Source organism: Populus trichocarpa, chromosome 13, assembly GCF_000002775.5.
Source record: "Populus trichocarpa isolate Nisqually-1 chromosome 13, P.trichocarpa_v4.1, whole genome shotgun sequence".
In the NCBI taxonomy this organism is placed as follows: Eukaryota; Viridiplantae; Streptophyta; class Magnoliopsida; order Malpighiales; family Salicaceae; genus Populus; species Populus trichocarpa.
This window is the reverse complement of record NC_037297.2, coordinates 8,848,017-8,874,211: the sequence shown is the minus strand read 5'-3', so window position 1 is coordinate 8,874,211 and position 26,195 is coordinate 8,848,017. Positions and strand designations below refer to the sequence as shown.

The window sequence follows — 26,195 nt, the reverse complement described above, 5'->3', positions numbered from 1 at the left end:
TGGTAAAAAATAAAATTGAAAAAAAAACAAAAAAAAACAACCATCCTATTTCAATGAATAAAGTTGTGTGGCTGTAGCTACAGTAATTTAACCAAACTTTTTAGTATTTTGTTAATGAATAATTAATAATAAAGTAACCAAATTGCTCCAGACAGAGAAATGAGCCAATTGTAAAGAATAAGGGGAAATTTCCAAATCACAAGTCAATACTAAGGTACGCTAATAATGGTTAAGAGAAAGACCAAAATGGTTTGTTTTGAAAAATCAAAAGAAAAAAAAAAAAACAGGTGAATCTTAATATCATGACAACACTTCCTACGTGGTGATGAGCCACCGTCCTCTGCCATGCCCAACGCCAAGCTATTTTTAAAGACAGGAGAGGATTGTCGAAGTTTTACCTTCACTGGTTAACGAAAATAAAGGCAAAAATGATGGTTCCCTTTTAAAGAACCAACACAGCAAGAGACCGAATCAAAGTAATCGACTTTACAAGAGGGACACCCCAAATTACATAATGATCCCCAATGTCAATTCACTTTTATCAATGTCAGGCACTGTATTTCAATATACACTGGAGAAAGTCAAAGGCCAAAGGTAAGCAAGGTAGTAAACATACGTGATTTAGACAACCTCCAAATGATTAACTCCGGACTTCCACAGAAGCAACGGCCAACTCTTCAGCTTTATCAAGATGAACTCGACGCTTCCAACAAACCTGTGAAAGGAAGTAATTAAAAACTAAGTGAAAAAATCGCCAGCTTGCTGTTTCTTGAATCTTAATGGTAAATTGGAAATTTGTTAATAACCTTGGTATGTTAGAATGATGAGGTGCCCACTGAAGAGTATCCTGCAGCTCTCATCTCTTTTAAAGTTCCAGATAACCAGTCCAAGCCCTCATAAAGTCCATCTCCTCTGAGAGCACAAGTCCCTTGTATGTGCCATTTTCTGTTCTTGAGTTCAAAAAGACCTAGTCCTTCACATACTTCCATTGGGGTCATTGCTCCTTTCTGAACAAGCAAAACAGAATCCAACATATCAGATGCAATAAAAATCAACAGGTATTTGCAGTTCAATACAACACTCTCATGACTTCCAAGGCATGCTTATGGAAAATCTATTAACAAGGATACAATTTACTATAGAGTGGGATATAGATATAGCATAGGCTGGGATGTCTCAGCCATCAATGTGAAGCAAAAAGAAATAGACAAACAAATGGACCTCAACATAAAGAAAGCATTTGCTCCTTTCAGTTTTTTCTAGTTTGCCTCTATTTTATTGGAGTGCTTTTGCTCCTCATTTCATCTGATTGTATATAAAATTGATTGATATTGTGTCTCAAATTAATGAACGTTCTAATTCCAATTTTAAACTCTGTAGCAATTGAAACAACCATCGCAGTAGCTAAGAGTCACAACTATACCATTTTCTCCATCACTACTGCTACCACCTTTTGCTGACCATTACAACCATCTTTGCTGGAAAATTACATCCACCAAAACAAAAACCATCTTACCAAACCTCCAGCACTCCCACCAACACCATCATGAGACTTGGAACTCTCAGAAAAAACTGGAAAAAGCAATCTGCTTTGCTTTCCACTCAAAATATGTGCTCTTAGCAAATTAAAACAGGAAAAAACAGGGCCCGGGGTGGGGGGAAGGGCAGGGATTGAAAGACACGCAAACAGGCCCCAAGGCATCTAACCACTGTTTTAGGCAGATGGATAGGCACCTTTCCCTCCATTACCCAGCTCAATGCTGTTATGTATAGTCAAAAGGCCAAATGAGATATGAGCAGAGACTTCAATATTGAAAGCATTGCAGATTAGATAAACAAGCTCCCTCATAGCAGCTCCATTTCACCTTGCAAATTTCTAAAGTCCAAAGTCTAAGTGCCAAGAACTCTTCAGCAAGCAAGAGGCATAAAGCATCACATAAGAAGCAAGTCTGAGAACATGGTTACCACTCACATTTAGTGCAGTTGATAAACTTAGAAAGCAGTCTGGCAATAAGTTATTTAATCAAATCCCTACTTGATAAAGTTCATAGCTTGAAGTTATGAATTTTACTCAAAATTAGAGAAGCTTCACCAATTGATTCTCATTGTTTAAAGAACAAGAGATTGATCTGAAACATAAGTTTTCAGTCCTGTATATTTCCAAAATAAGTCAAGTTTACCAACATTCTAGCTGGAACTTGCCAAACATCCAAGTTCAGCATCAAGTTCAGATGAGTCTTTTCTGACCAAAAGAGTCTTATTATTATCCTGATCTTTCACTGTTCTCAAGGTATCATATCAGGATTCGATACCTCTTTTTGTAATGTTGTAAGAATTAGAAAAAAGCTGCCTTATCTATCATTCACATACGGATTTCATCCAGAAGTAAGAGGAAAGAAATACCACCCAAGAATTTACTAAATATAAAACTCATTTACAGAAAAAAGAAAAGATTGAGATTTAACATTATCACTAGATAAGTACAACAGTACAGAAAAATCCTTGTTCATAGCTCTCAGAAAGTTAATTACGCATAAAAGACCATATTCAGGTATGATACCACTTTTTAATTTATATCCTGTCTTTCATTAATCTCACATTTTTAAGAGAAGCATGCATGCCTAACCAAATAAGGGGTCAAATCCTTAGGTTAGCAACCAATAGGAACAAGCTAGACTTAGAGATCTAGTCATGCAGGTATGCTAAAGGCAGGGTTGCCACCAACCTCCTTCTCATTGCCCCACATTGATGAGCTTATGATTGCGTAGTGGACAAGTACTCTTCGATACAAATGTTGTGGGATAGGATAGTTTTCATTTTTCTCTATGATGTCATGCTTCAGGTTCATTTAGGGGAGTTTTGTTAGCTGATATTCAGCAGCATTGCTTTTAAGCTTTTATATTTTGGACGATGTCTTATGACTCTTATCATCTATCACAATTTTGCAATTCTTTTTAGGAAGCTAATATAACTTCCTTTAATCTAAAAATAATCAGGTAATGGCTCTTATTTTTATTTTATTTTTTTAGCAATAAGAAAACAAATGTAGGCAAATTTGCCTAGATTATAGCTTATCCAATAAATTACTGATGTGGGTAATACACATAGCGGGAAATGAAATGGCACTTTCCTCTATGAAACTAAATAATTGATCACCTGCACTACAAATAAAGTAGGGACAGTAACAATTCACGTACAACATAGAATATCAAATTGTAATGCATGGTTTCAGTCAATGCAAACATAGAGAATTGCAGGAAAAATAACTTGCACCACAGGCTCCAGAACGCAGACACAGCAAAAAGACAGCACAGAAATGGATAGACTTGGTAATTAATCATTGCAGCAGGTAACATGAGTGTGTGTCTATATGCAGTTGTCTTTCGAATTATAATTACAAACTTGTACTGGACTTTTATATCCTCTGTGCTCTCCATCTACATCAGAAGAATAGAATTAATTGTCTCTATGCTATTGTTCAATTTGCAAGATTGCGATGGTCAGACAGTTTGTATCAGTGCAGGACATTGACTTGGACATTTCTATTTGTTTGTTTATTAATATCGTAATACACATGCAGCTCATCAGAATCACTCAAGAAGTCCTCGTTTAATGAGTTTTATATGTGAGGGAAAGCATATCCAAAACCATTAATAGAGCTTACCATGTCCTGTTTGTTGGCAAACACCAAGATGACACTGTTGAGCATAAATGGATCTTTGATGATGGTCTGAAAGAGAAGATGATGGTCAACTTAGAACTCTTTCTAGCATTAGCATGGTAAAATCCACATACCTTTCTGAATATACAACCTGAAATTCTGCCTTTGCTTTTCCGATTCTCTCTCGGTCCAATGAATCAACAACATATATCTGCATGGGGAAATATATTAACTACTCCATCAAACCTGAAAACAAGGTACAGATTACTGTACTATTACAAACCCTTCAGCTTCAAGACAAATCTGATAACTTGCACAGATTCACTGTAGAAGTATGAGGATCGATGCAAAGAGAGAACTGAGCTTTAAAAAGAAACAAAGAATTGCAAGAAGCATAGCTTGGCAAAATAAGACATGCAGACAATAAACATTACCAGTCCATCAGTGTTATTGAAGTAATGCCTCCAGAGCGGCCTTAATTTCTCTTGTCCACCAACATCCCAAACGGTGAATACCACATTCTTGTACTGAACTTTCTCCACATTGAACCCTATGGGTGATGGGAAGAATCAGTATCTTATAATATCAATAGTAGGTCTATATTAAGAGCAAGCTACATCCACCATATCATAACTGTGGGCACTGATGGTTTAAAAACAAAGATAACAAATTGATAAACGAAAAATAGGATTAATAAACAAAAAATTTCATATGATATCACAGAGAATAAGAAAAGAAGAAGAAGAAGAAGAAAATATGTGACCAAAAAAGAAGAGAGAACATAAAGTAGCAACACCAAAAGTTTAAAAAGGTTGTTCAAATATAGCGAAACACTTGATGGAAAGAAATGAAGTAAGCAATCATAAGGAAAAATACCAACCAATGGTAGGGACAGTAGATAATACTTCTCCAATGTGCAACTTGTAAAGTATGGTAGTTTTACCAGCTGCATCAAGTCCCAGCATCACAACCTAAATAAGGAAAAAGGATGAGATCATAAAACATGTGGACTCGGCACTGCACTGCACAATCACATCACATACGATAAACACACAGCCACTAATTCTATTACTTCACTTCAACAAAAACATCTATCTACAGCTTAAATGTTGTTTCAAGGATAAAAGTAAACAGTAACCAGGTCCGGATTCGATTGGATTGGAGAGTTTCAAGAATCAAATCAAAATCTCTTGAAACCATATCATCAATGTCAGTTTCCAATTTAAACAGAATCAGATCATATAAATTTAATACCTGATGCGATTTTTTTACAACAATTAATTGAAAAGGGTATAAAAATAAAATACGCTAATCACAAGAAAGAACCCTAAATCATGATTAAAAAGAATAATTAGTCTTTTAAGATATGACATGACAGAGGTAACCGGTAAATGACAGAGATAGAGAGAGTACCCGCATCTCGGTGTTGCCAAAGAAGGTGTCGAAAAGCTTGCGAAAGGCTTGACCCATTCCTTCTCTCTTTGGTTTGATTTTTGATCACTCGTCTCTACTCTCTCCTTTTCTTTATCTGTTATTAAGTTTTTCTAAAATATTTCCAGCTTTTCTTTAATCTAAACTAATAGTCTTTCCGCTGTTCTGTTTCGTTTTTGTTTATACTTCTCTCACGAGAGAATTACATGACATGACGGAGGTAAGTAACAGCGACTGCTTTCCCTTTTATTTTCGTCTCTTTTCTCTCTCTTTCTATTTTTACTTTATTAAAATTTAGCATTTGTTTCGTATTGTTTCCTTTTGTATTTTCAGTTCTTTGATCAAATTTTTGAACATTAAAATTAAAAAGAAAAACTAATAGGCCCGAGTCTATTAGGATAGACTAAAACATATTTCAATATGGATTAAAATAATATAATAATTATTTTGTTTTTTTTAAATCAATAAATTAGTTATTAAAGATAATATAGTGCTTTTTTATAGGGTTTATTATTCTTTATTAGATTGATAAGGGAAAAAATCAGTTTATCATTTTTAATAATAAAATGATTATATTATCTTTAAAAGAAAAAAAAACTAACATTAGGGTTTTTTTTTTTTTACATTTTCACTTTTTAAAACATAGTCAAATGAATTAATTATTTTTAAAAGTAAAATTTCTTTAACTTGTGCCCCGAGATTTTATCGTATTTTCTTCTTAGTTTTTTTTGTTATAATTAAATTTATTAAGGGGTAACTTAGTAATTTAATAAATATAATTATTGTTTAAAACAAAAGTGGTTGACAGTCAAAACATGAGTTATGAACTTGCCATTTGAGCGACATTAGATGAGGCGTTCGATGACCAAACAATGGCTTATGAGATTGCGTTTAAATTATTTTGTCGGCCCTTCCATTCCTAGATGACGCGTGTGGCTTACTAAACTCTAGTTTGTAACTGATGATCTTTTTTTTTCACTCTCCTCATTGATTTCAGTATATAACCCTCTGAATTTTCAAAGCAGTCACTCCATTTGTTTATCCTTCAAATTTGATCATGTTATTTTGATTACTATTTTTTATTTGAATAATTTGTAAAATTAGATTTTTTTTCAATTTTATTGTCCTTCAACTTTTTTATTTGTTAGATTTGGTCTTCATTTTTTTTATTGATATTTGTTTTATTATAGATAATTTTTAAAAATAAAGTTTTTTAATGATTTCATACTCCTTTATTTTTTTTCCCATAAATTGTGATCCTCATTCTTTTTATTGTTATTTTTTTAATTTGGTAATATAGAATATATAAAAGAAGATACAAATTCTATTCCTGATTTCCTAGAATATATAAAAGAAGAAACAAATTCTATTCCTGATTTCCTAACCAAAGAATTCCTCCAAAATAGGTCTTGATGCCTCCCAAATCTAAATCCAAAGACAAAGGCAAAGACCCATAAACAAAATCTAAGTCTCCAAAATCTAAAAAATATCAAAACCTTACAAAACTACTTACATAAGCAATTTTGCAAAATCAATCAAATCATGATATGAAGCAGTTATCAAAAAAGAAGAAGAACAATGCTCTTCACAAGTATAAAATTGGGTAGAATCCCTATCTAATTCACTAGAATTACTTCTGGCTTTACAAGCTATTAACAAGAAATCCTCATAGGAAGAGAAATCTTTCCATCTATGTAAATCCTCTAGACCAATTTTCAAAATCAAAGCAGGTTATTCCTCTAAAAAATCCCCGCTTCATTTTAATTCAAATTTTCCATTTGAACTACCTCAAAAAGTTTCAAAAGAAAAATCTGATTATATTGAAAAACTAAATTATCAAAATGTTTTAACTATAAAAAATGGATTTTTCCATCCTGATCTTTCTATTGTAACCGCAAAAATCTTCCCTCTAAATTGGTATTCCAAATCCTGCGACTTATCTAAATTCTAATCTTATTACATGACAATACTTGAAATAATAGGATCTGTCAAATTCAAACATTTCAAACTACAACAAAATCATTCTCAATATGCCTACTCCACATGCATTATCTAATATCCTTCATCCTTTTTATTGAAAACAACCCCTTTCACCAAACAATCCAATTTTTGATCAGCTATCATGTCAAACTTGGTGATTCCATTGACCATTCTTATTCATACTTGGATTATCAACAAGCATGGTTTAATGTCTTTTTTCCTTCAAAATAATAAAGGTAGCCACTCCTGGTTATTCTATTTCAATAATTTCATCATGACTTCAAACCTACCAAACTGGTTCCTTCAATGGTAGGAATACTTTGGTTGTATTTATGAAGTACTAAAACCTCATCCTTTAGTTGAAAATGGTTACATTTACTTCAAACAAAATTTTAAACCTTCAGAAAATGAGAAGAAAATCCCACCAATTCTCATGTTTTGTTCCAAATTCTTTGTCCCTTGGGTTTGTTCTTGGTATTTTGACTATAATACCCAACATGGATATCCCATCCTTATAGAAGATACAAAGTAAAATGGTAGGACTCCTTTGCAGCAGGAAGCAAAAGTTCAAAACCTGTTGTAATGGAATGGCGTCAGCAACACCAGAATGCCTAAATTATAGACTCAAATCCTCAATCCAAATTTATAGCCTAAAGATCTCATGTTTCTACTCTTCTTGCCTAAAAAACAATTGAAGAAGGGTATTTTAAAATCATGAAACAACTCTTACAAAGCATAAAAATCCTCTTCATCTTTATCTTCAGGTTTCAATGTTGGCCTAGTTGGTGACAATGAAGATGATTGTTATGGAATTCTTCCTCCTATACAAAAATCTTTTGCACTTATTGTAAAAAAAAAAAGTATTTTCCTAGGCCTAGAAATATTCTGGCCCATTCTCAAAACTTGTTGGCTCATCTCCTCCTGTTGGCACAAGTGGTTAAACCAGCTAGATTCTAATTCAACTTTTCAAAAAGTTGACCCTCCACTTGCAAAGGATGACAAACAACTTTTCCAACTTTTCAAAAAGCAAATCATTTACTTTATGAAATTTTTAAAAAGCCAATCTCAAACTCCTCTATATGAAGAGTGTCGCACCCTCATGAGAGCTCGACGTTGCGGTGACCCTCCCCGAAGCGGGGAATTGATGTCGGGGTCTTTGTTTTATGAATAAGGGAGTCGCTACCTAGTGTTATGGTCACTAAGAACCCTAACTAGTCTTTCAAAGATTCTAAGGCAAGGGACTGGTTGCGTAAAGGGAAGGTTTTAGCACCCCTAGCATGCCCTACCTAAGGTAAGTTGCTTGGTGTTTGGTTTGCCTTATAATTGTTGTGGTGTTGGTGTTCTCTAATCAGTTTTTCTAGGATGAGTTTGCTATGATGAATGGACTTGGGTTCAAAGTCTAAAAGAAAAAACCCTTGACCAATATGAATCATACCTTTAGATATGTCTATAGAGTGCCAAGAAGAACTGATGCAGATCTCTTGAAATCTGTATTCGATTTAAACTAAATTTATAACCTATTAATTAAGAGATAGCTAAGATAGAAATCTAAGGAGATTTAATGTGCTCTCATTTTCCCCCTAGTATTTCAAGTGTTCACGACTCGTAAATCTTAAGGAAGAGAAACAAAAATTCAGAAATCTAAGAAAATTCAGAGTGCTTTAAAAGCCTATTTTTACCTTAGTGTTTCATACTTTCACGACTTGTAAACCGTGGAGTCAAAAATTAAAATGTCCCCAATTATAATCAAGGCTTCTTTCAATGATGTGTGATTAAATAAATAATCATCACTTATTATTCCTAGAAAGTATTTTGGATATTAACCACTTGGGTTTCTTTATCCAAATATTAACAGTGAATAATAGCAAATTATTTTCAATAATATTTTGGATATTAACCCCTTTGAGATTTCTTTATTCAAATATTAATGGTTAATAAGGATGAATTCCCAAAAAAAAAAAAGATTTTTATATTTTTAGAATAATGGCCAACACCCTTTGGAATTTACAAACCTGTTGTAAAATCCAAAATGCAGGAAAATAATTTTTTGTGTTCAAGAAATCCATGTTAAAACATATTTTTTTTGAAATCTCAAATATTTATTTTTTTAGAAAAAGGAATGTTCAAAATATGTTATGGTATTGGCCGTATGCAACACACAAGAAAATATATATATTTGCAACATTTCATAGAAAAATCAGGTATTTTAATACCAGATTTGTATAAAAATACCAACCACAAAATAAATACACGAGAAAACAAACGATCTTACTTATTTTTTTTATGGGGCTGGGTCCAGCCCAGCCCATGTGGCTGGGCTGAACCCAGCAGGCCTAGCCGGGTCACTGGTCCAAACCAGGAGAGAAGAGAAACAACTTACCTGGTCTGCTAGTGATCGGTTTTTTTCCCTCGGCTGTCTGCGTTCGTCCATTCTTCTTTTGTATTTCGTTCCCCTTGTTCTCCTCTTTTCTGTCCCATTTTCTGTGTTTTCTTTCTCTCCCTCTCTGGTAACTAAGACAGACGAAGACGATGGTGCTGAAGCTTCTGCACACAGTCGATGGTCGCTGTTTCTGGGGACAACGAAAATGATGGCCACGCTGGTTTTGGTCTCTGTTTTTTTTCTCTCCTTTTGTTGGTGCTCTCTCTGGAGACGATAAGGACGATGGCGATAAAGGCGTGTTGTGTTGGTTGAGTTCATGTTTTTGCCTCTGTGTTTTCTTGCTTTCGATTGTGTCGTTGTCGGCTCTCGCTCTCGTTACTCTTCCTCCCTTTCTCTTTTTTTTTCCCTTTCTAGGTCAGCAGATGAGGCTTATATATAGCCTATACACAACTCCATTTAGGAAATAAAATACACTAATCTAGGACACCATTTCGGGTTACTTACAATCAGCTCAAACAAATTAGGAAAACAAATTATTCTGATTGATTCTTTGATCTCAGTAATTACTATCCACATTAACACATCATCCCAGCCATCTATGTTAGGGATAAAATCCCAGCCATTAGATGATGGTGAGGTTCCTCTCTTCATGTCATTTTGCAGTTGTCACAGAGGAGGCGCAAAATGGTTTCCTTTGCTGGCGTTTTCTCGTAGCTGCGATTCTGGCGTGACAAAAGGAGGGGGCTGTCTTGCACATGCCAATTAACAAAGGAGAAATTCAAAAGAAAAAAAACAGCTGGAATGGTTGTGTTGAGAAAAAGGAAAGAGTTGCAGACGGGGAGGAGGTTGTTCTCAAAATGACAATGAATAATATCATGCTAATTAAATCTTATGGGGCTGTTTTATGCTGCCAAGTTCCAAACGGTGGTGTTTTTTTTTAATGGGATATATGAAGGTAAATAAACGGCGCCGCTGATTTTATGAAAAGAAACAAAAATAAAATCCAACGCGGTAGCCAAGTAACAGACATTATTGTGACGTTTTCCGATCCAGTCCCTGTTTTTTTTTAATTCCTCCAGTAAAATCGATTCACTTTTCGAAGTTAGAAATTTATCTTTAATTAATCCGATAAATCCTTAAAACATTAAATCGAGTCCCTCGAATTAGACCTGCAAACTCGGGTCAGAATCCTTCTCCCGACAAGATTCTCTGCTTTTACACTAAACATTCAAATGAGAATATCTTGAGCTTATGATATCGAAATCAAGCGATTAAAAAACCAAATTCATCTACACATACAAGACTACAACTTTCATGAAGGATTTAAAGTTAGATAAAATTGTTTTGAAAAAAAGAGTCTGGCCGCAATCTGCTTGGTCAAAAGGATCTCCTGATATGATTTGAAAATTGGCAATGTTGAGCATCCCAATCTGACTGAGATTTTGACATAGTGGGCCCTATGACCCAATAAAGGTGCAGATCAATTCTTTAACATGTCATGAATGATAGAATATAGCTGGAATGGTTAAATATTGCGCAAAACCAAATCAGAATCAAAGCCTAAGTTGGAACAAAATTGGTATTACAACAGAATTGTGACAGCAGCAGAATCATTTTTTAGTGCAAATTCTGAGGGATTTATCCAAACTTAAAGACTAGATAAAGAAAGGACGAGTTTAGCATCATGAAGAATCCTAAAGAATCCTGATGATTTCGGCAACAAATGGGAAGGATAAAGAGAGCAGAAAACAACTGAAACAGGGTTCGAAAACCATTTCTTTCTTCTCTGTTTTTGTCAATCTTCTAGCAACCATAAGCTAAACTCCTGCATTCAGTTCAAGAGAGGTACACATTATCTCCAGCACATGGGACCCAAAAATGAGTAACAACAAATCGGCTCCTCCCAAGCTTTGAAGGCAGAATTACATAGACGAGTTCATCTACAGAAGGCAAGAAATACTCTCGTTTTGTATTTCCTTGTAACCTTATCAATTGTCATTTAATATCATGTAAAAATATCCATATTTTTGTATCCAAACCACAAAACTTATACCTCTTGTATTGCTTTCTATACAGATTTAAGTAAGATTCCTTTAAATCCTATTTTTACACACACACACACATATTATATATATATATATATATATATATATATATATATATATATATAATTCTTCTTGTTATTTAATGTTTATATTTTTGCAAAATTAAGTATGCTTTGCGTTTGATAAAGGATCCTGTCATTTCTAGACTTGCCTCTTCATTCACATCAGAAATTTATCTATAGTTTTGTATTTTATTTTAAAAATCAAGTATATCGGCTAGAATTTTGTGACCAGATCTTAAGTGTAATAACACCGCGTACTTGTTGATAATTTCTTTTGGTATATATTTTCTTTTTTACTTTCTCTCTCTCTCTCTCTCTCTCTATATATATATATATATATAGATATATATATATATATATATATATAGAGAGAGAGAGAGAGTATCTAACATGTACGCCAAAAGTATGCATTAATTGATATAAATGGAATGTTTCACTTAATTAAGTGTATTGGTTTTCATAATTGACTGAACTCTTAAGGATCGTTTAGGTTAGCGGTTGTGTTTATGTTTGTTGTTGGGTATAACTCTCAACAGAACAAAACGCAAGCATCAAAGCATTATTTTCATGCTTATGCTATTGCTTTTTACTTTTGTGGTAGGCCCCACCACTGAACATAAACACAACAGCTAACTCAAACACACTCTTAATCTATAATTCAATATTGTTGATTATAACTAAAACATTATATTTGCATCAATTAACATGTGTACTCTTAGAAAATATGTTAGAAAAAAACATTATATTTGCATCAATTAACATGTGTACTCTTAGAAAATATGTTAGAAAAAAACAATATATATAGTACAAAAACAATTAAAGTGAAAAAAAAAACCTAGCTAATCCTCTAAACACACACACACACACACACACACACACACACACACACACACACAAGAAGTGCTCTTAGGAAACTTAGAATTGTTGTTTTTAACATGCTACATAAAATGATAAGAGTGTTAGTATGAGTAGTTGCTAGTTGGAGTCTTCATTAACTCATTTAAAGAATTAAACCCTCGCATAACAAATGAATTGAAGTCTAGATTCAAAATTCTTCTCAACATTTGATCATTCAATTTCATTTTACCACCACCACCCATAACAGACACATATGGGTGGATAACATAGCTTGACAATAAAAAATTTACTTTCGTAGCAAATGTTAGCTTTGGCTCTATCACCAATATTGAGAACTTAGAAACACTAACAAAAAAATTAATAAATATAAATGGAAACACCAACAAAAATTATGTCAGTGGATTGTGGTGAACTTTACTAACATAATATTCCTTTCGTTGTATCTATCGATAAACATCGACATAAACATCGCATCAATATATACTGGGGGAATTATAGTGAAAAAATAAGAAATTAAAAAAATCCAAAATGTACAGTGATGTTATTTTTACCGATAAAATTACCAATGGAATTAACTTATTGGTAAATCTGTCTATAATATTTAATTTATAACTTGGCGAGCGACCCTCCAAATTCCCCTCCCCTATTTCTTCTTTTCCTCCTCCCAACTATGCAACAAACAAATAGCAACCACAACCCCCTAATTTTATCACAAATCAACATCCTTATTCTGATTCAAATTTTATTGAGGATTCTACTATTCAAGTAAGCAAAACTACTTATTTTTTATTTAAACTCAATTTTATTGTATATTGTTTGTAGTATATGTATTTTGTTTAGGTTTTTACTTATTTTATAGCTTTTTCTCATAGAAATTTATTGTATGAATGTATGATGTGTACATGTTAGGGTTTGTTTGATATATATTTTTTTTAAATTGTGTGTGTTTGTAAATTGATGAAATTTATTTTGAATTTATAACTTAAGTGTTTTGCGATAAAATAAATAATAGTTTATTTAACGAATCCATTTTTTATTTTGTCAATTTTATTATTGAGTTGAAAGTTTTAGTAAATGTATAGAAATTTGAATTTATATAGATAATTGATAATGAATTAAGAGTACTATTAAAATAGACTGAATAAGTTTGAATTAAATCAATATTAGGTAATTTATTTAGTTTACATAATTAATTAATACATCTTGTCATCAATATTCTATATAGGTTTGATATATAAGTAATGGATGATCATTCATGGATGTATCGAAATTCATCTGAAAGGTTTTCTAGGATGAATTATTTATTTAGTTTGAATTAAATCAATATTAGCTAATTTATTTAGTTTACATAATTAATTAATACATCTTGTCATCAATATTCTATAAAGGTTTGATATATAAGTAATGGATGATCATTCATGGATGTATCGAGATTCATCTCAAAGGTTTTCTAGGATGAATTATTTTATTGAGGTTCAAGGGTTTATTAATTACGCATTATCTAATTCGAGAAATATTAGTAGATGTGATATTAGATGTCCATATATGAGGTGTAAAAATAAAAAGTTTATCGATCCAGATGTTGTAACGATGCATCTTCTACAAAAAAAAGTTTATGGAGAAATACTTGTGTTGGTTTGCACATGCAGAACCATATACTCCTTACAAGACCATGGTAGGAAAGACAGTTGGGTATTCTTCTCGTTCTAGAAATATGCATGGAGTTATAGATGATAATCATAATTCTTATAGGAATATGGTTATGGATGTGATGAGAATGAATCAAGGTTATGTCAGTGAATATCCAATCACAGATAAAGAACCTAATGTAAATGCAACCAGGTTTTTTTTATCTTTTGAAAGATTTTAATGAACCATTATAGGATGGGTGAACTAATCACAATAAATTATCGGTCATTACATAGGTGTTCACCATTAAGTCAGATTATGGGTTGAGTGAGACCGATTATGACAAAATTATGGAATGAGTGAGAAGAATCTTACCTAAAGTTATTTTTTTGAATTCGCTAACTTTGTTTAGGATACATAAAACACCCAATTGAAGGAGAGACAAGGGGTGATCCTTCGACCCATTTAAATCTTGATCCAGATTTGTGGTTGGATGCAGGATCGTCCGGGCTTGAAAGAAATTAGGTGTATGGGCTCTCTAACACTATAACTGAGGACTTATGGACGACCAATAGTGTTTTCAACCATTGGATGCTCACAATCAGTTCTAAGCACTCAAACTCTAGATTTTGAGGCAATTTTAAACCAACGAGTTGAAGCTTGGATGATCAATCTTACTGCTCAGACAAAATGACTCACTGTTAAGACGATTAAACTCTATCGATTGTACATGGAGCTGAAATCATAGATGGGTGGTACATGTGCTCCCTTTTATTAGCCCCATGGTCCCAACGAAGAACTCGCCTCCTTCTCCTTCAATGCCTTTATTCTAGATTAATTGTATTTGAACTTATAAATGTTTAAATTTATAATAAATATTTGATTTTTATATTAATTTAATTTATTTTAATTTTTCTACTTTTTTTTAATAGATTTTTTTTCTAATTACATATTTTTAAATAATTATTGATGGTGTTACCGATAAAAGTCCGTCGGTCTATTCCAGAGAGTTGGAAAATAATTACTATAAATATCACTACTACTGTTTAATCACCGACATAATTGCATATGTTCTTTTTGTCAATTATATGTCAAATTTACTAAGGGAAATACCAAAGGTATTTCTGTCGGTAATAAGTCATATTCACTGATGCAAATACAAATAGACTGAAGCGGGTAAAAACAATTTTGGCTCACTTTTTTTGTCAGTAAATCCATCAGTAATTTTATTACCGACATATCACAAATCACTGATGATAGTTTCTTCGTTGAAATATTTTCATCTGTGAGCCCATCGATAAAATTAGTGCTGACAGATTAAGAGTATAAATACCGACATAATATTTCGTCGATAAATTTCAAAATTCTAGTAGTGAAACATCATAGGTGACATGTTGTTGTTGTTGTTGTTGTTGTTGTTGTTACAAACACTAAAAGTCATGGTGTGTTTATTATACACCACACTATTATTGCACCTCTCATATTTTACTATAATTTTTTTTATTTTGGTTATTGAAATTTTCTTTTCCTGTGATTTGATCCTCGCGTGGTCAAATTGATGGTTATTTGCTTCTAGTTTGTTAGAGAATGGTAAACTTCAAAGATAGGGGACCAAAGTAAAAAGATGGAGAAAATAAGAGACAATTTCAAAATTAGCTTGGAAAGTTCACTTTGGTCATCCTATTTTTAATTTGATAACTTTTCGGTCCTTTTAGTTTTGAAAAATTTAATTTTGATCCCAAAATTTAATTTTTCTTATTTTTTAGTCCCTGCTTTAACAAAAAAAAGAGAAAGACATCAATTTTTGGTTGAAAAGAGAGAAAACCATCACTTGACACTTATTTTGACCATGAAAAAGATTGATCTTGGCATCAATGAGTTCTATTCTACGAGAGAAGTTGTACTGAAGTGTTCTTTCGCATTCCCATTGCCTAAGAGAGTAGATTTAAGCTCATGAAATGTTTTTAATTCAGGTTGATTTTGGGTTGTTTTTTTTGTAAATCCCGAGAAAAACCAAGGCTGGATTAAATTAAAGAAAATAAACTAAACTAAAAAGAAGTGGGGGTAAGAACCAATACACTTAAAGAAAATGGAGCCTAAATGCAAATAAGAATAATTATAGAGCATAAATACTCCTATTCTCACCAAAAACAGATCTGCAGCTACGTAAAGAAAGAAAAGAGGGAGTTTTTATATCTATTTTTAGAAATTATGAGAGAAACACCAAAATTTCAAGAACCCATCCCAGATTGAGGGTTATAGGTAAAATAAACCCTGGTGGGAAAGGGATTAACAAGAAAAAATTGAATAAGAAGAGAAGAGGGGAGGGTCGACTGTCATTAGAAAGAAAAGGAGGGTTCGAAGCCTTGATTCAGCATCAGGTAAGATATTCTAAACCTGGTCTTATGAGTCATTTCAAGTCGATTATGAATTGATGCCTGGATGTTAATTTATATATTGAGTTCTTAGACTTGAATTGAGGAAAAAGTAAGAGTTGTTAAAGTAAAGAACTTCATGTGTTGTGTGTAAATGGAAAGGTTGATGAATCTGGACAGTTTCGTCTCTTGACCTTCAAAGAGATTTTGGGTAGGAGAATGAAGGAATTAGGATCAAGTTCCTTCATAGAAATTGTAGTTTTGGATGTTTATTAATGAGTGATTTTGACTACCTTAGAGGAAGAACTGGGTTCTTCCCAAAACATAGAACTTGTAGCCTCATGTCTTACCTTTCCAACGCCATAAATTTCGCTTGAATAGGAGTTCTATAACTCCAGAGATAGTTAAAAATCTGAGGAGAGGTCAGACAGTAACAGTTCAAAAATGGACAGTAACAGTTCAAAAATGGACAGTAACAGTCCAAGCGTTGTTAATGAGCGATTTTGACTACCTTAGAGGCAGAACTAGATTCTTCCCAAAACATAAAACTTATAGCCTCATGTCTTACCTTTCCAACGCCATAAATTTCGCTTAAATCGGTGTTCTATAACTCCAGATATAGTTAAAAATATGAGGAGAGGTCAGACAGTAACAGTTCAAAAATGGACAGTAACAGTCCAATCATTTGTTAATGAGCAATTTTGACTACCTTAGAGGCAGACCTAGGTTCTTCCCAAAACATAGAACTTGTAGCCTCATGTCTTACCTTTCCAACGCCACAAATTTCGCTTAAATCGGAGTTCTATAACTCCAGATATAGTTAAAACTTTGAGGAGAGGTCAGACAGTAACAGTTCAAAAATGGACAGTAACAGTTGGACAGTAACAGTTCTAAGTGTTTGTTAATGAGCGATTTTGACTACCTTAGAGGCAGAACTAGGTTCTTCCCAAAACATAGAACTTGTAGCCTCATGTCTTACCTTTCCAACGCCACAAATTTCGCTTGAATCGGAGTTCTATAACTCCAGATATAGTTAAAAATATGAGGAGAGGTCAGACAGTAACAGTTCAAAAATGGACAGTAACAGTGGACAGTAACAGTCCAAGCGGTTGTTAATGAGAAATGTTGACTACCTTAGAGGCAGAACTAGGTTCTTCCTAAAACATAGAACTTGTAGCCTCATGTCTTACCTTTCCAACGCCACAAATTTCGCTTGAATCGGAGTTCTATAACTCCAGATATAGTTAAACATCTGAGGAGAGGTCAGACAGTAACAATTCGAAAATGGACAGTAACAGTTGGATAGCACAGTCCAAGCGTTTGTTAATGAGCGATTTTGACTACCTTAGAGGCAAAACTGGATTCTTCCCAAAACATAGAACTTGTAGCCTCATGTTTTACCTTTCCAACGCCATAAATTTCACTTGAATCGGAGTTCTATAACTCCAGATATAGTTAAAAATCTGAGGAGAGGTCAGACAGTAACAGTTCAAAAACGAGGCAGTAACAGTTGGACAGTGAAAGTCCAAATATAAAGAAAGGAATGATAACTAGGATTGGACAAAGAACGACAGTAATCATGAGTGAGATGAGAAAAACATAAAGTACTAAGAAATGACTGAAAGAAAGACTTATTGGTTGTTGATATGGTTATTATAAAACATATCCTTGAGTAACAAAATTTATGAGATAAACCTGTGATTTGCAGGAGGGACCACAGACGTGGTGCAACAGCAGCAGCAGGGGAGCACGAGTAGAGCTTCTATTGCAGGTAGGTGTTTCACACCTATGCTTCCTAGTTAAATTCCATGATTTAATATATTTTGATGTGAAATGTGAAATTACTGAATGTATGTGTATTCAAGGTGAAAAGTTGTTATGTGAATTGTCAAGTGATGAAATTATCACTGAAAAGGGAAAATATTAGAAGTGTGATTTGAGGCATAAACTAGCATACATTGAGTGTATGTTAGGATCCCGGGTAAGGGGATCACCATGTATTGTCTAGCATACATTGAGTGTATGTTAGGATCCCGGGTAAGGGGATCACCATGTATTGTCTAGCATACATTTAGTGTATGTTAGGATCCCGGGTAATGGGATCGTCACGAATGGACTAACATACATTGAGTGTATGTTAGGATCCCGGGTAAGGGGATCTCCACGTATTGGCTAACATACATTCAGTGTATGTTAGGATCTCGGGTAAGGGGATCACCATGGAATGACCAGCATACATTTAGTGTATGTTAGGATTCTGGGTAAAGGGATCGCCTTATATCGACTCCTATGGGGTGGTGATGACAATACCAATGAAATTGGTATCGGTAATGTGATAAGCAAAAGTAATCACGTTGATCTTATAAAGTCTGGAATGAAGGTTGATAGTGGCAGAGGGAACGATTATTAATAGTTTGAATAAGGAAGAGATTTTTAAATAAAAAAAAAACTAGAAGGGAGAAGTAAATGAAATATGAATGCATGTTACCCTGTTGAAATTATTAGATATTCATATTGTTATATTTATGGAAATATTTCACCTTGCAATAATATGTATTTTGTTTCAGGATCATCGCATGCACGACAGGAGTAGAATCCTAGCTTATGTTTCTTTTTTGAAGTCTAAGTCCTAGGGAGTATACCCTTGTATTTTGTAAACATGAAAATGGTTGTATAACTTAATTTGTATAATAAATGTTTAAACTTGATTGGATGAATTTAACGTTGTAGTTTATATAACCATATTTCATGTCTATGTATTTATATTTATTTAAATTATCCATCCATAATGATATTTTTGTTATATAATGTATATCATAAATATTATGGTTGATAGGTGTGAGTATAATTGTGGAATTGAAACCCAGGATGATTGGGTCGGGAATTAAGTTATGAGATGCGAACTGTTAGAAGTGTAAACAGGTTACATGTCGGTAACTTGGGACCTTCCGGTATAGGGGGGACTCTGTCGAAATTCTGGTAGATGTTAATACGAAGACCATGAATATGTATATATATATAAAAAAAATTTAATTACTCTGTTTTTCTATTGACATGAGATTGTGGTTTTATCCCAGAAATGAGGGATGTTACATTTTTACTAATTTTAGGGTTTTAAGGCTATAAATGGGTTTTTCAAGATCTTTAGGGTGTTTTTGGTAGAAAACAAAAAACAATGGGTTGAAAAATGAATTTTCAGGCATGAAATACCGATGCCCTGACTTTCTAGAGACCCTTCGGTCACTAGATTCTAGGCTATAAACCACGCATTGTATAAACCCCTTTTTAAGAATTAAAGGGATATGTCATCTGCCTTTTAATATAAAGAAAAAATATTAATTTATAGTTCATATCATATCTTTTTTTGATGGGCTAGGCGCACGGGTAGGCCGAAGCGAGGGGCTATTTGTTTTTTTTTTTATTTACTGCATTTTTAGCCCTTTAAACTTAAAAAAATCATGTCATCTTTTTTTATTTGAACGTCTATTTTTGTTATTTGACTTAAACAAAAAAACTCTCTTTATGTTATTTGCCTTAAAAACATAGGCCTATATTTCTTCGTTTATTCCCACGTGCCTAATTATCATATAATTAAATTAAAGATAATCTCAAAAATAAAATTTTATTAAATCTAGTGAGGTGCATGATCTGGATCGTGGGTTTAACGAGTCAACTAGGGTTCACTTGAGTTTTTTTTTTTAAATTGAATATTTTTATTTTCAATTTTGTCTTTTAATATTAGGTTGATTGGGAATTGTGCATTATAATTTATTTTGATTTTATTTTTATGTGATTATCATAGTTTCATAACCCAAGTCATAAGTTTGGGTTGTTAACCTGGATTGACCGAGGTCGATCCAATATATTATCGTCCAATATGCAACAAATTTTAAATTCATGATTAAATTTTTTATCTCCTAGAAAACATGTTAGCCATACCTAAATTTGTTTTACATTTAAAAAAAAACATATTAATCCACAGTGCAGTGCGAACCAGTGGTCTAGCATTCACTAAGTAGTGTTTTGTAAACAGACAAGATAAAAAGGGAAGAATTGTGGAGTGGTGAATGTTTGAGAGCACAGTAGCTTCTGTTTTTTGGTGCTTTTCAAAAGTATGTATAACTTGAAAATGCATCAAAAAAAAAATTTCAGTGCCTTTGGATAGTTTTAATGTGTTGATGTCAAAAAAATAATTATTTTAATACATTTCAAAGTAAAAAATATTTTTAAAAGATATCATGTACCACAATATCTAGCATATCTAAAAACAAGCTGATATTAGATGACGAGGAGCAAGAGTGATTTGTGTTTTGTTTGGTATAGAAGACATTAAAAAATTGTCTTCATCTTTGGTTAGTTGCAGGAGACAAGATAAAAAAGGAAGAAGATAAATTACTTCTTTCTTTGCCTTTGCAATATATTGTCATGTACATGTTATTTTTGGAATACATTTTGAAAATATTTCCTGTATTTCACTATCTTTTTAGATTATTTAATGATTATATTTTTTATAGATAAAATATAGTTTAAATTCTCCATCCATACTAATAATTTTCGCCAAGATGACTTTTTAGATGAAAATTAAAAATTGCTAATTTGGATACTTACCAAAAAATTACATAAACACATTAACTAATTTAATAAAATGTTAAGTCTACATTTTAACTAAAAAATATGTCACATATTAACTCTTAAATTAAAAAAAAATAAAACAATTCATAAAAAAATCTAATATATTTTATTGTATGTATAAGATAAAGAACATGAATTAAAATGATTAGAAAATCATTAAAAAAAAACTAAAAAATAATAATATAAAAAACAAACTTGGACTTGGAGCTGAGCATAGGCATGTTTTAGCAGCTTTCACATACCTAGGATCAAGTCTAGGTCTGTTTATTTTTTAAAAAAGAAATCACACATGAATGGTAAATCTTTTGAATAGGTGACACGTTGTTCTTGTATCATCACTATCTTTTTGTTGGAATCTAGACAATCTCGTTGAATTCTGGCAAACTACTAAAGACAATCTTAAAATTAGTAATTTTCTTTTCATTTAGAAACACACACACATCTAAACAATTCTTTAAACCTCTTAAACACAAATTTAAATAATTTATAAACAACCAATTGATGTGAAATCATATTTAAAGTTTTTATGTATAGAAATTCAAATCATCATATGATAAAATTGTTCAATTTTGATACTTGTATAAGATAAATAATATGAACGAAAATTATTATGAAATCATTAAAAAACAACAACATAAAAACTTGTGCTTCGAGCTGAGCTAAAGTGTGTTTTTGGTTAATTTCACATGCTTGGTAGGCTTAAGTCCGGGTTTTTTTTAAAAAAAAGAAAATCATACATGGATGGTAAGTCCTCTGCATGGATGACATGTTGTTTGTGTATCATCCCTAACTTTTCGCTAGAATTTGGACAATCTCGTCGAATTCTTGCAAACTGCTAAAGACAATCTTAAAATTTGTAATTTTTTTTTTGTTTTTTTTATTAAACACACACACATCTAAACAATTATTTAAACCTCCTAAACACAAATTTAAGCTAAAAAACCATTTATAAACAAACAATCCATCAAAAAATTGTATTTAAAGTTTTTAGATATAAAAATTCAAATCATTATATCTCTCGATATTGAAGATGATGAAATTGTTCAATTTTGATATTTATACATTCATCATCATAAAGACTTCAATTTGATGGATTTGGTGTCGGTGTTAAGGCTGAAATACTTTTACAAAAAATCTCTCTCGTCTCTCTTCTTTTCTTTTATTTTTGTTTTTGTTTTTGTTTTTTTTTTTTTACTTTTATGTTTTTGACTTTTTTTTAATCAGATCCCATACAAATCAACGAATATAATTAATAAGTGAAGGACATGACTTGAAATTTTGAAAAGTCTATAAGTACAAAAGAGAATTCATAGAGGTATAGAAAATTGCTCCGGAGACAAAGACAAATGAGTTCTTATTTTTGGAGAAATTGGGCAATTAGCATAGAAATTAAAAGAAAATGATGAATTAACACTGCAATAAAAAGTTTTGGTGAAATAGCAAACTTTTGAACACTGCAGTTCTGAACTGCGATAATTAATTGATGTCGTGTTTCAGAATTATGACATTAATTAAGTATCGCAGTTCTGAACCATGACATCAATTAAATTTCAGTAGTCATCCTAGCCATTCCAAGAAAATTCCAGCAACAAATCTCTCGTGCATCTAAATCTATCAAAAAATGGTTCTTATGAGATTTATTATTTAGTTTGTTAATTTTATATTTAATTTAGTTAATGATTTTAGACAGTAAGAAATTTTTCAAATTTAAAAAAATTTGGGCAAAGTTTTTCTGTATTTAGGAACTATAACAAAAATTCTATCTCATTTAAAAATACATGCAAAGAACCAAAATAACTAAACACGATAAATTCTTATATTTTATAATCACAAGTAATCTTATGAATGAAAATAAATAAACATATATACATGCAAAATAAATCTCAAATACTTAAATAATATAAGATTCTAGTAATTGAAATCCTAAAATATGTCAGCATAACTCATCCATCTATCCATATCTAAGTCATCTACTGGATGATCTAGGCTCATCAATAGTACAACTACATCCTACTCATGCCCGAGTGGCTTCATCCTCTACCATGACATCATCAATAGCTAACCTTTTTCCAAAAATATCAAGTTTATTGCAATAAATATTGAACCACCAAGATGCATAGATGTATCATTTTTTTCTTCGTCAATATTACAAAGCATAAATGCGGTCTCTCGACCCTTTCATAGCAACAAGTCAACCTATTATTAATAAAATATTAATGTTAAATTAAAGATAAAAAATAAACCCAATGTTTAACATATATGAATTCTAAAAAGATTTGATTATTTACAATATTTTGAATTTGTTGAGCATGTTGCTAATATTGCATGTATGTAGGTGGAGGGATCTGCTCGAGATTTAGTGTAATGACCTAACATGAGATTCTCATTAACCAAATCAATTACTCTTCCTCTATAATCACATAATGCATATATGTAAATATCTCATTCCACTGTGCATCTCAATGTAATACATAAGCTCAATGATGGCTTAACCAATCATAATCATCATTTTCACCCTAATGATTTATGGTGTGCAACGCATCACTCGTATCGATATCAAATGGAATGTGTTGTCTGTAGTTGAACTATCATATTACCCGATCTAGGCAAATTAGCTCAACCATTTCAAAAAATTATCAACGAGACTACTGATAACTATATGTCAATCTTGTTAGTGCAAATAGCTAGAGCAACTGCCAATCTTTAATCCAAATAAGGCATCCACATGACTTGTAAAAGATAAGTTTCTTAAATATTATATTGCAATAGTTCGGAGAAGTTAAGTTTTTTCTTTAAGAAATGGTTCGAAAAATACCTAGATATCATGTTGCCTATATAGATCACTCTAATAAAATGACAACACATGTGTTGTATTATTTTCAAAGACTCTACTAGCACACCACTTAACATTACAAATATGTCAATTTAGTTGAATTTTTAAAGTTACAATTAGACAATACAAATGCATATAATTGCAAAAGAACATTACAATACATGCATCTTGGTGGGAACCGAAGTGTAACCCTAATAGTCTGGACAATCATAAGTGGTAATCTGGGCATTTAGGGCCAACCCACATAAAGATGCTCCCAAGACCATAACTATTATTAAATTAAAAATAAGTTGTTTATTTATTGTTAACAACAAACATTTAAAATGTAAATAAGTATTTTAAATTCTTTAATTTATACTTGTAGAAGTAGCAAATATCATTTAACCTGTTTGGCCATCTTCATGCATGCAAGACATAGATATCTGTATAGGCATGCCATAACAACATATCCCCAGCTATATATGGGAATGACATCAAAATCATCCAGAAAACATCAAATAAATCAAAGGCACATTCTCCTCATGAGGCTTGTGAAATAGATGCAGTATATATGCTCTGGAATACATACATAACACATTAAAATTATCATACTAATTCACATATTAACAAATAATCATAACATTCAAATCATAATTTAATGGATACCTCCGCAAAACCTCATCGTTAGCATCATCTGGTGATGTGGTAAATATCTCCTCAATCCATTTAAGACGTACGATACCCCCTTTAATTCAGAAGGAGGGGGTGCAATCCAAATGCACATTCGCATAATGCAATCCAATTATGCACACTAGTAGATATGACTACATGTCCATCAATAGGAAGTCCAAGAAAAATTATCACATCTTGTAATGTCAGTGTCATCTTTCATGCCTAAGATGGAATGTGTGTGTCTCATATATTCATCGCTCAATTAATGCATGGATCAAACTGTGATCAAGGTTGATGTGCTCTAGACAACTAATGTATAAAAAACCAGTCTGGAACACATATGGTTGAACCCGCTCATATAATTTCATCCACTTTTGTGTCCGACAATAAATCATAGTCTTATCTTACATAACAATTTAAAATACAATTACCTATATATATATATATATATATAATACCCTCAATGTTAGGTAATGAAAATATTTATTAAAATTAAATATTCATATAATCCTAATGAAATGTTCTCTGATCAATGTTTATTCTGCAACCGCAGGGCAAAAGTGTTCGCGGGTCTGGAGGCCATGTTTTGTGACATAAGCTCTCCAGGAATTTCATTGACATGCTCTCTAAGAATTTCATTGCCATGCTCTTCGGGAATGTCATCATCATGCTCTTTAGGAATGTCATTGTCATAATATAGTCATTCAACATGAGAAGAAGATCTGCCACCTTGTGTGCATAATATCATAATATATTTTAACAAATATTTGTTTTGTCATACATACGTTGTCAATTAGGACATGTTTTTCTATTATAGCTTGTTTCATTATATATGCCACACCTATAATGTATATGATCCTCTCTTGCATCCATCTTGTTGTGCAAATAAGTAGATATTCATCGACCACACCCAAGTTCCCATCTAGATGAGTCTGTTTCAAATAGAGGTCTAGTGTAATCACTCCATTCTAACTCATCTGGTAATGGATGGAATGACATGTCATATGCTGATCTATAGCTATGAACGATGTAATGATCATCAAGAAATTATAAAAAGTCTAAGTGATTCTCAACACAACATACAAGAACATGTGAATATAGATGTTAGAATGTTTGTCATTTATCACAGGTGCATGTTCTATAATTCAATCTAATTATTTGTCTGACTTCTTTTACAACACCCAGTTTAATAGAGGTGTTGGCATGGAAAAACTATTGCTTGAAGTTGAATAACATTGCAATATGACCTCTTTATCTATCTCTATTTATTGTCAATTCAACATAAATTGACGGGGCCAAATTATTTCACGTTGAATAAAATCATTCGCTTCACATCTCCATTTAACTCAATATCTATTACGCTTGTAAAATATTATTTGCACTAAAGCTGAAACATGCATTGTACAAGCACCTTTAAGAACATGATTAAATGATTCTGAAATATTTTTCATATTACCATACTGGTGACGCCATTGTAACATAATGCTTATTTTACTTTTGGTTCTTGTTCAAGTCATTCTTAATATGATGGGACCAAGTTACACATTCTTTCTTACCACAAATCAAATTTGCGCCTTAAAGGTTCATAACATATCCCCATCAAATGTTTTTTTGTATAGGGGTCTTTGAATTTATGATTGGAGTTGCTAACATAATGT

At 32.2% G+C, this 26,195-nt stretch overlaps 1 protein-coding gene across 1 annotated transcript; it reads right to left on the bottom strand.

The window, feature by feature from the left end:
• Window positions 1–463: 463 nt before the first annotated feature.
• Window positions 464–5,311, bottom strand: LOC7494400 (uncharacterized). The gene is made up of 7 exons (XM_024583205.2): window positions 5,075–5,311; window positions 4,542–4,632; window positions 4,096–4,211; window positions 3,813–3,872; window positions 3,665–3,730; window positions 807–1,007; window positions 464–715 (listed from the first exon to the last, which is right to left on the bottom strand). The coding sequence occupies exons 1-6, from the start codon at window positions 5,129–5,131 to the stop codon at window positions 816–818; spliced, it is 582 nt and encodes a 193-aa protein (XP_024438973.1). The 5' UTR covers window positions 5,132–5,311; the 3' UTR covers window positions 464–715; window positions 807–815.
• Between the last annotated feature and the right edge of the window lie 20,884 nt (window positions 5,312–26,195).

Excerpts from the sequence above, each read along its gene's own strand:
- LOC7494400 (XM_024583205.2), bottom strand. The coding sequence starts at position 5,131 with ATGGGTCAAGCCTTTCGCAAGCTTTTCGACACCTTCTTTGGCAACACC. Across the intron at positions 3,873-4,095 it reads TCAATAACACTGATGGACTG|ATATATGTTGTTGATTCATT; the intron begins GTAATGTTTATT and ends TTCCCCATGCAG. Across the intron at positions 3,731-3,812 it reads AAGCAAAGGCAGAATTTCAG|ACCATCATCAAAGATCCATT; the intron begins GTTGTATATTCA and ends CTTCTCTTTCAG.